Source organism: Ischnura elegans, chromosome 7 (genome assembly GCF_921293095.1).
Source record: "Ischnura elegans chromosome 7, ioIscEleg1.1, whole genome shotgun sequence".
NCBI classification, from domain to species: domain Eukaryota; kingdom Metazoa; phylum Arthropoda; class Insecta; order Odonata; family Coenagrionidae; genus Ischnura; species Ischnura elegans.
This window is the reverse complement of record NC_060252.1, coordinates 27,699,096-27,710,156: the sequence shown is the minus strand read 5'-3', so window position 1 is coordinate 27,710,156 and position 11,061 is coordinate 27,699,096. Positions and strand designations below refer to the sequence as shown.

Here is an 11,061-nt window from a genome sequence, read left to right as displayed (position 1 = left end):
TTTATTGCCAAATAGAAAGAATTACAATTTTTTGGGAGCCTAATTAGGATTTCTCTGCCAAAATTGAACCAAAATAACGAGGTACGTAACTATCGTTGAGAGTGCCTGAAAAGCAAAAAAAGGTTTTAGTTACACCTAAAAATTCGTCCCTGCAATAATGTTTATCTTTAAAATTTTCAAAGAAAGGAGATTTTGATTTTAATATTTTTAATTGGCAGCGACTATACTTTGTGCCGGGAATGCTGTACATGCTATGTTCTAAATTTTATTTGTCTTATTTGACGCATATATGTCATCCTATGCATGTTATTTCATTTTAATCTTCTTCTCTTACAATAACCGTTTGTTTAATGAATTTCGATGCTTTATTTCAAAATTCGTTTCGAAATCTGACCGCTAACATTGACCCAGGATTTTTCAAAAAATAGTTATGGGAGAGAGATTAGTTGAGCTGTCATACTTACGGAAGTCATCATTTTGTAGTCCAAAGAGAAAAAGTTCTTTGCTGTGTATCGATGCTTTGTGTGGTGCAATTGAGTTGAAAAGAGTAGCAGCTGTTGGAAGAATTTGAGAGAATGCATTTGGAATATTTAGAAGCTGAAATAGATATTGTCTTTCCAAGTATATCTAACAGAAAGGTTAGGAAGCTAATGATTCTTTTACAAAAAGCTAATCACTCTAAAAATAAATTCGCAAGAATTATAGTAAAATGGTCCCCGAAGGTCTTTATAGCATCTTCAAATCAACTACTCATTCCTACATTATATTTTCCGTACCTCTCTTCTCACGGGCCTCCTAGCTTTCAGGATGCCCTCACAGACGAGCCATCTAGTTCTTGCAGCCTGCAAATACAAGAGAATCGATTGTATTTTGTGGTTATATTTTGATATGATTAATTACTTATTGAAAAGAGAAAATAACGGTTAAAAGTTCCTAGACCAATTATAATTTTCGCCACGGTGAGGCAGTGAATGAAAAAGAGCAGCGGAGAACGAGAAAGAATCAGGATTGCAACAAATTCATGAGGCTGAGAGTATATTATCAGACATTAATAAAGTGAGAATTATTTGGGCATGTAAATTTAGGAAAAAGTTAGGCAAAGTTTATGTTATCATTTACGGTCTTCGGGAAAATGTCTTCTTTATGCTAACGTGTGTTATTCTCACGCCCATCGTTCGAAGGGAATGCAAACACGGGAATTCCCGGCGCAGGGGAATTTTTTCTCAAGGCAGTTCATGTATATTTCACCGCCAGGCTTCGAAATATTACACGTCTCTCTATGCTCATCGTTACAGTTTCAAAAAGGCATACGCCCGAGTACAAGATGTTAATAGGATGTCACCAAGGGCGAATCCAGGATTTTTTTCTGGGGCACCAGGGTTTGACAGGCAAATGGTCTTCTCGAATTTGGGATTAATACTACTTGCAACAATTACTCCACGAAAGATACTCTTATTTCAATATAAAAGTTATTAATATATTAATATTCATAACTTTAATATTAAAATACAAATTTTATAAATATTTGTATTGAAATCTTGTCAATTTTTTCAGCGTCTGGGGGGGAGGAAGCACGTGCCCCCGTGCCCCTCTCTATATCCGGATATGGATGTCACGATGACATTTAATTGTGACCATCCAATGCGCTACCTCCCGGTGGCCAACATTCTCGGGGAGGTAAGCTGCTGGAAGTGCGTCTCCACATTGCGCGAAGAAAAGAGGAAGAATTCTCTAGTGTCTGAATTACCCTATTCGGGATTCGGCCCAAGAATAACGTGCCATTAGAGAGAAAACCCACCGACAGCGGCGACATGAACGTTGCCAGGATTCTCTTTCCCCCATACATGACTTAGATATGAAACATTACTACAGCTTTCGCCGTACTCGTGTACTCGTTTTAACGATTTTAGAACAGGTTACCGCCGAACGCCAAAATTTTGCTGGTACTGGTAAGGCTGAGTTCCACCACCATTGTAGCCATTATCCAACCAACCATAGTATCTGAGGCGCCTATTGACTCATTAAGCTCACGGAAATAACTATTGACTGTACTCATACGAATCGCTTCCAGGTTTGAAATTTCCCGGGATAAAATTTGGCATTCGCTTTACTTCTAGCAAAATGACTTCATGGTATTTATGACATCACGTTAAATAATAAATATCTATTTCGAGCATTTAAGAGTTAATGGCACGATGTAATGTGATGCCCGATGTGATCATTTTTGATGGTGCATAAATCAGGTGAAATAATTTCGAAGTTGACGTCAAGTGCTCCTACCGAGAATTTTCAAATGAGGTGAAAAAATGTGCTTTGCTTGTATGTTTGAGAATTCGAGCGGCTGCAAAGGTTTAGCGCCTTGTTTTTGACGACTAATTATAAATCATTGGAATGGTTATCACGACAATATTTAAAGCATTATGGGAAGCATTGCACCGGCTCAGTCTCTACTTCTTTTTTCGTGACGAAAACATTAACATGTTGAAGACCCACGTAATCGTCACGAAGTTTTCAGGATTTATTGAGTAGACCCATCTCAACAGTTGCCTGTATCTTGCCCTTGAAATTTAAACGTTTTTTTTTCTCAACCGTAAAACTATTTGGTTTGTGAGATACAGGCAATTGGGTCATATCTACGCATTATGAAACTGTCAAGATGATAGCCTAAGTTTAAAAAAAGTAATACGCTGCAAAGGGAGACAAAATACGACCGATTATGCGCGAGTGATGTATCCACTCAACAAAATGACGACTTTACCCACATTCAATATTCATTCAATACTTTCGAACGGGACGGTACAACAAATGAGCGGGAAAAAAGTGCCTGCACGGTAATCGTAAGAACACCTTTGAGGAGAAGAAGTTGAAGAGAACCAAGAAAATATGAGTAGATGACGTGGAGGAAGACTAAAGAAGACGCGTCACTTCCAACCGACCCGTCTTATTTCGTCCTTTTTCTTGGCCTGTTGTTTATTTGAAACTTACGCTATCATTTTGAAAAATTCGTGGTATATTGAGTTGTCCCTTTTCAGCCCTCAGATTTATCTCAGATATTAACATTTTACCTCAGAGAAGATATTATTTAATTTTTAAGTTAGAAAAGAGAGAATGATGCATTTTGACAAGGGTATAATCTGTGTACAGTGACAAATCCGAGATCGTAGAGTTAAAGCACTTAGACTGATGTGGTAGAACTGTTCCATCGTGAACTGCTGAATAAAATGTAACTGTCCTTAATTTTTAAACTTTTTAACGAGATAGTCTGTTTGGAATACACTGTGCCATATTCAGGTCGGGTGATATCAATATCCTAAATTCCAACTCACACGATCATTTTTACCATTCCTTTCGAGGGACAGCTCCAGCGATCGCTCCAATTATAGTGACAAAATGACAATTTCACGCAATCATTTTCAATGATGACTCGAGGGATGTAAATCCCATCCCTTTTTACATTACTCGGCACGTCCCTTTTTACGTCGCTGAAACCATCGCTGACACCGTCCTTCAGCCAATCAGAATGCGGAGCCACTAACAGCGATTGTAACACCACGATTCGGTTTTTATAGTATTAAAGTTGTAAATACGGAAAGCGACGGAAAATCGATGGAAAATGGACGATTTGAATGACCGCGTGTTTCAGAAAATGATGGGTCGAACGATCATTCTTTTGTTCCTTAAAAACCTACCGCGTCAGCTATCGTTCTGAGGGACGGAAAAAATGATCATGTGATTTAGGCTCTATGCGGGATCCCGTCTCATCTAAAAGTACCCAATCTCACCTGTTTTTCAACATCCCACCACACTCTTCTCCAATGCATTTACACACCTGAGTGTAAAAAATGGAATGCTAGTCGCTATGCACTGAACACGGGAGCAATTGCTGCCAGGTCCTCCAACTCGGCCATATATTTTAAATGGGAAAAATGTAAAATACTTGATTGAATGAATACTGCATTTTTTGGTGGTAAAACTGCCGTATGGGGCAATGATATCTTCCAAGTCACAATTTCAGCCGAGTTGCATGAGCTGAATAAATAAATTTCAAAGTTGCACGGTTTCCCACGACTTCAAATGGAGCTCGATTCTAGAGGTCCTTCTCAAGGTGGCCAGTGGCATAATTTATTGGCTTCACTTGATGAGGGGGTATTAGTATTCCAATGTCTAGATTTCAGTGCGCATACACCAATGGACGAGCCTCGGGACGCCGGAATCGAAAATGATAAAGTGTGTCGAAAATGGTGGTCATATTAAAGTACCAACGAGAAGGAAACGTCCACCATTAGATGAGAGAATGAGTTTTAAACAAAAGTGATTGGAAATCACACCATTCGAGAGGAGGTGATGCGTTTTCTCAAGGAAGTGGGATATTCAGAGGTGGTTGGTGGAGAAGTGCTTTGGAGGATGCGGATGTTAGAATTGAACACTGGTCTCAATACAATGAAATGACGATAATGTCTCAATACAATGAAATGACGATAATGGTCTCAATACAATGAAATGCCGAGTGAGGCCAATATCGCGCATCAGGTCTTAAGGCCGTTTTACACGGGGCACGGAATTGCGCAGGTTAGAGCTGCATTAATTTCTAAAATGGCGCGGAATTGCGCGAATGCATGAACGAAATTAGAACAGGGGCTATTTTGCCGTCTCGCATCCACGCATTCTCGCATGTGTTCTAGCGATTCACCGCTTTACACGACGCAATTTTGATTGCGCCTTCGCACGTACGTCAGATTGCGCAATTCCGTGTACCGTGTAAAACGGCCTTTATGGGGCTGGCCTTCGCGCATTTTGCTCTGTTGCAATCCAACGGAGATGCATACAGCATTGAAGTGTTTTAACCCTAAACTCATATTATTCCTTCTGAATTTCGTTTCAAGTTTTCAGTTATCGGGTGTCTTTGCCACGGTTTAACATCTTAATAAACATTCGTCTCCCACATGAAATTTACGCACTTTCATCTTTAAATTGCATTGCAAACGGCCATATTGGGAAGTCTCGCTCTGGCTGCAGTTAATTGAGTTAGGGTAAAGAATATCTCAACTAAGGAATCGCGGCAAATATACGGTGCTGAATACACCCGGGGATCGGGTTGTCGTGGTGGCTAGAGTGTTGGCTTCCCATCCGGCGGGCTTGGGTTCAAATCCCGGCAATAGCAGAGAATTTTCAGAGATTGCCCGATCCCTGCTTGAATGGTGTGTGGAGGACATTTCAAACGCAACACTCCGTCCGTCGGATGGGACGTTAAGCCGTGGTCCCCTTGGCGCCTTTCGTTCAGAGCAGGCTAATGCCGACGCCGGGTTTCTCTCCACCCTTCCTTCCATAACTTCCCTCATGGCGCAAATGACCTCAGCTGTCGGTCGCCTCCTCCAAATACCATACTATACCTGAATACACCCTGGTTTGAGGTCTCCCTAAGGGGGCGGAAGGTTGAGCCAATTTTCCTCATAACTCTGATAAGGGAAACAAATTCCTTTCTCCAAGGATTTTTAGCCCTTACTTAATGATGCTTAATTACACTTCTTTAGTATACTTCTCATTGGAATCTGGCAGTACAATAAATCTTTGGCCAAAACATATTATTCGAAATCTGTATTACCTTGCTCTAAAATATTCATTAAAAATGTACAAACCTGGTGAGAGGCAGATTGGCAGCATATGATCGGCAAGACAAGACCGACAATATTAGATAGAAGCCAAGTGTAGCCGTCCATTGCTGCTACGTATGCAGTCTCTATTTTGGCCTTCCCAATCACCACCTCCACGTAATAATAAGTGTGGAAGCATATAAGGATCAGTATCATTGGTATCCTGAAGAGTAGATAAGGTCCGAAGGCTAAGTTGGTGAGGGAAGTTTCGCTGTGAAGCTTCAGGTCAAGCAGTGCCATGCGTCTAATCAATTCGCAGGGATCGTTGCGAGGTGACCATTTACGATTGAAGACACAAGCGTTGAGTGAAGAATTTGTCGTGGAGGTCGCTGTAGCAGTTTTGCCGTCCCACAATGCTTTATCCTCAACATGGATCAGGTATTTGATGGCCGTATTGATTTTTGCGTAACTCCTGCCAATCGTCCACATCAGGTTGGCTAGCTGGAAGTCTATGGCCATGTTGGTGGCAAGCCATACTGTTGGCGAATAGTGGAGGTTGTTGGGGTACTTCCTGATCTTAAATATGGCTATTAGAGCTTGTCGAATGTACTCCATCACCGGGAAGGAGAGGATTAAGACCAGTTGAATGATATAACTCCGATTCCGTCCAGAGTTTATTGAAATACCCGGACTAATTGGGCTTTCGCTTTCCCGCGACAACAGGAAAGATTTTTCTGCTGATTCAAGCTGACGAAAGCGCTCGGTGATGAGAAAACTGCGTGAGAGAATGAGGTAGAAGCTGATGGCGCCGCTCGCTATGAAAACAACCCACCAACAAAACGTGCTGAATACCCTTGTGAAGGAGGAGTCCGTCTTGAATTGGCCGTAGATGTAGGCTATGCGATAGTACAGGAATGCACTCGTGGTGATGAGAGAGGCTACTAGAAGGACAACACGGTACACAGAATGAATCAGAGAAGCATCACGAAAGTTTTTGGCCCTGGATGGGTAGTGACATACGCCCATTAGTTGGCTGAACACGATCAGGGGCTTGCACTCCGACGACACGCGCTGGTTTGTCCGAAGTACAACTTTCTTCCTCGACGACTGACACTTGTCCGGTCGCCATGAGAGTTTACTCCGCAACAATGTTGCAATTTGTTTGCACAAACCAATGTGTCTTCTTGACGGTTTTTCTGCCACTGAACGCCATTTGGCCATTTTTTCTGGCTCTGTTGCGAAAGTCAGGCTATATCACGAAGGAGCCGAGGAAATATTTTGTGGGACATGATTCGCGTTCTCAATCATGCGGATGAGTTTTCCCTCTCCGACAATTGGCAAAAAAATATATATCTCTGACTCTTTCTCTCTCATAGAAACTTTCCGTACACCAATCGATTCACCATAAATTTCATGCCTGCATGTCTTTTGATGAGGTCAAAGGAGCAGATAAGAGAGGAGTGGCTTCAGTATTGCAAAAAGTTGGAGGTTAGAGAGTGATGAAGTGAGAAAATTTCTTTTCCTTGGAACTACGAGACCACTGCGGGACTTTCTAAGCTCACGAGGCTGGAGGTTAATTTATCTTGACAACGGACGTGAATGGGTCAGATTCTGTTGAGTGTTTATACGACGAGAAATCGTTTCCGCCCATTGATCTCGACGGTTTCTTTGATTGAATGCTTCAATGATCAATTAATCCAATGTTCTTAAGACACGCGGAAACAATGGATCAAATTCTATTGAATATTAATGGAGCTGCTCTTCTTCAACGTGGTTGCACATGCATGAGTCATAGGAGGAAATGAAGTATGATTGACCTTCGTTATTGAGTACCTACTATTGATCCCTCTACATTCTTATAACATGAACGAATGGCATTCATTATTTTCAAGTAGAAAGCTCTAGAGTAACGGGCTATACCAAAAGTTTCCATTGTCAGTTCTTCATTTTTCTAATATTAAACGAAAACTTATATCTAGGGAAAAAATTCAGCCAGTATAAATAGCGTTTTGAGACTTCTTTTCGGGTTTATGGGATGAATTGCGTAATCTATATACCATAAAAACCACTTACGACCACTCACTCACTCACACAAATGTTTGGGGTGAACGAGACGAGATACGACAAGAAGTCTAATGAAGACCCCCTCTAAAATTGTCTGAAACCCCAGGAAAAATTATGAAAACATTAAATTTCTCCTTATATATCCGTATATACATTAAAAAATGAGTATGGAGGTTAGTTCAAAAAATGGCCACCAATATCTAATGGCGGCGCGGCAGTCATACAAACAAACAATCATAGCAACATATTTGTTTATGCAAACAAGAGGAGCTAAATTGGGAAAGAATATAAAGGAATTAAAACGAAAGGATGATAAAGATAAGGTAGGATATTTACTTAAAATTTTTGAAAAGTCAATCTTTTAATGGCTTCTTTCCGTATGAACAAAATGAAGGGGCTTAAACTCCGGTCGCGTTATATTTATATATTTTATTTAGGAAAAATAAAATATATAAATATAATAATATATATATTTAATATAAAATATCTATCCACGTAGGATCGCCCGGGCGGGTTGGGTAGGACGGGTTGCACTAAAAGGAACGGGAAATCGTTTTATCAATGGTTTCGATAATGTTTTTTCGCAATAAATAGTTCCAGAAACCGCCGCCAATGCGACAAGGGGCTTAAACTCCGGTCGCGCCAAATTTGATCACATCAAAGCGTATTCAAATGAAAAGAGGAGAAATATAAGGTAAACAAGCCTTCCTTAAAAGATAGGTTGGTATAAATGATTTAATTTTCATTCTTTGTGATGGCGATAACGTTTTATTTTTCTTTAGGTCCTTTTTCTGCTACTAACCTTTTTAAAGTGCAATGTTATCCGTGAGCTATCCTGGTGCATCAATGACAGTGAATAATAGAATATGGAGGATAAGTGCGATTATAGAATCGAAAGTGTATTTGTTATTAATTCCATAGTTAACAAGTGCACATAATGTAGTTCCTCTCTTGTTGCCGATACACGATTGCAGTAGAAAGATATCTAAACAACCTTTCCTTAAAAGATAGATCGGTAAAAATTATTTTTAGCGTTTTATTTTTCTTTACGTCCTTTTTCTGTTACAATTTTTTAAATGTGCAATTTTATCCGTGAGCTGGTGCATCATAAGAAATGAATAATAGAATATGGAGGATAAGTGCAATCATAGTTATTTCTTATTCAATTATTTGTCTTACGAAAAGCACGCTTCATTGAGTGACTAAGTTATTTAGCTTAAATATATTCCAAAATAATGAAAGTTATGATGCCTTGTTCATCAAAAGTTGTCATCTGCTACTCACCAGATGATTTAATTTCGCATTATATTGGATATTAAAGCTGTAAGGAGATGTTTGTGTATACCGACTCGTTAAAACTTTTATAGAGGTTTTCCTGAAGTGGTATCATTCGCGATCATGACGAATAATCTTTCAATAAAATCGTCATTTCTAAATTCGTCATACTAGGCCCAATTCATGCTAAGGATCTCCAGTTTGTGCATTTTCTCTAGATATTGATATTTAGTTCTTACGTAATTCTATTGTGTGTATCGTCCTCTCTTGAGCTTACTTAGGGGAACTGCAGTCACACCTTATTCCTATTTTAAGAATTTGGTTGAATGATGTGAAAAATAATTAATAAACATGTTTTTAATATTTATCATGACAATCGATTAGCTTGGTCGATAGAATCTGTTATGACGCGTCGGGGGCCCGTGTTCAGTACCCTATGCAGGCACATCTCTTCTCCGCTTTTTTGTATTTATTTTGAGGTAACCTACATTGAACTCCTAATTTTATGATTTTCAATCAGAGCAATGTTTTTCTGGGAGGAAATTCTTTCATATGCTCACGCTACGTCGCGTTTATTATGCATTTGGTCTTTGTTGTTTTATCGATCTTATGGGCGCAATGTTGATAGTATTTATCAAACTACACTTATCAAACTTGTTTGTTAGAAGTAACAGAAGTACTATTCAATACTCGGTATGAATCCAAATTGCGAAGAGTTCGATCAGAAACTGGTATTTCTATGTTTTTTGCAGTGTTTACTCGCTTTCTATAAGTCTTTATAAATTAAAATGTAGTTTACTGTAGTTCATTGTATTTCGTAAATTCGTTATGTTATGATATTAAGTGGGTATAAATTGAGTGTTACAGGGGAACATGCTCTCAACGTTATTTTGTATTTGAATTGAATAAGTTAGAAACTCTGTCAGACTCATAGAAATCCATTTTATTTTTTTAGTCCCTCAGAAAAACCTCTTCATTAATATTTTATTTTCATACTGTAACCCACGTACCATACGCTCGTTTTACTTGAAAGTGGAAATATTACTTATATCTAACCTAGCCAATTGAAAAGTAAAAGATCCGTAAGTAGCAAGCGGCATACAAAAAGTATAAGACCTTCCATAGCGACCAAAACAAGGCTGAAGGCCTTTTTCGGGGGGACTGGGGAGGGCAGAGCCCCCCCGGCGAGCAAAGCGAGTAATAAAAATATGAATCAACAGTTTGCGTGAGTTCCACGCGCATTAATATCACCGTCTCCTGTATTACGAAAGTATACTATTACAATCAGTGTAATCCAGTATTTAGTCACTGTAGTCAAATCTTTCAGAAGGTAGTATTGGTGTCGTGACGATGAACATATAGAGAATATGGACGATCATCGAGACTTCGGAAATCTCCTTCAACGCAATTCCAAGAATCCGCATCTTCAGTCTTGCGTTGTCGGTCTTAAGGGTAGCTAGTGTGAAAAAATAAAACTGAAATCTAAAAACTTGACAGTTGAACAACGTTATTACTTATTTGCATACAATACACAATAGGGTAGTTTCCTTCATCAAAGAAAACGAAAGGCATTGATTGCGATTCGTTACCCACCATTAGTGTATTCATAATACACAAATTATTTGGTTTTTGAAATACCGGTTTAGACGAATGGCAAGGGTCAAATTTTATCCTCATTTGAAAAAGGCCAGATTGGCGCCCATGCGATTCCACTCCGCATGACGTCACAGGGACCTAGTTTCTACACGAGAGGATAGGAGTTATGCATCGTCTGAGGTTACCAATGCAAGCATGAGGCACAGAGCTCAGGGAAACATGTCTTAATAATCACCTATTAAAACTGGCTAATGTCGGAAAGTTTTCTTCGTTTGATAAGGTATTAATAAACCTTTTTTAAGCCAAGCGCTACCGTTCAGGAAGGTACTCAGCTATCCGCTAGCATCCTGCGACGTATCAGAGCTAAGCCTCGCCTCAAGGTCACCTCACCGGGCGGGAGGGGGAACCAGAAATACGACGTACGGAGATATTTCCCGACATTGATACTTAAGCGTCTCGTTTTCGCGCGCTTGAAAATTTTCACTTTTCATTTAATCGCGAAAAATAGATGTTGTCATTTAAAAATCTAAAAGCG

The 11,061-nt window shown here is 39.6% G+C and overlaps 1 protein-coding gene across 1 annotated transcript; it reads right to left on the bottom strand.

Moving 5' to 3' along the window:
* Positions 1-6,285, bottom strand: LOC124162946. The gene is made up of 4 exons (XM_046539708.1): positions 5,637-6,285; positions 777-842; positions 465-554; positions 1-105 (listed from the first exon to the last, which is right to left on the bottom strand). Exons 1-4 carry the CDS (start codon positions 6,204-6,206, stop codon positions 40-42), a joined length of 792 nt encoding a protein of 263 aa, XP_046395664.1. The 5' UTR covers positions 6,207-6,285; the 3' UTR covers positions 1-39.
* Positions 6,286-11,061: the final 4,776 nt, after the last annotated feature.

Bases quoted from the DNA above. Each gene is read 5' to 3' on its own strand.
- LOC124162946 (XM_046539708.1), bottom strand. From the start codon at position 6,206: ATGGAGTACATTCGACAAGCTCTAATAGCCATATTTAAGATCAGGAAG. The intron at 843-5,636 runs GTTTGTACATTT...TTGTATTTGCAG, and splicing joins GCCAATCTGCCTCTCACCAG to GCTGCAAGAACTAGATGGCT. The intron at 555-776 runs GTACGGAAAATA...TTCTTCCAACAG, and splicing joins GGAGGCCCGTGAGAAGAGAG to CTGCTACTCTTTTCAACTCA.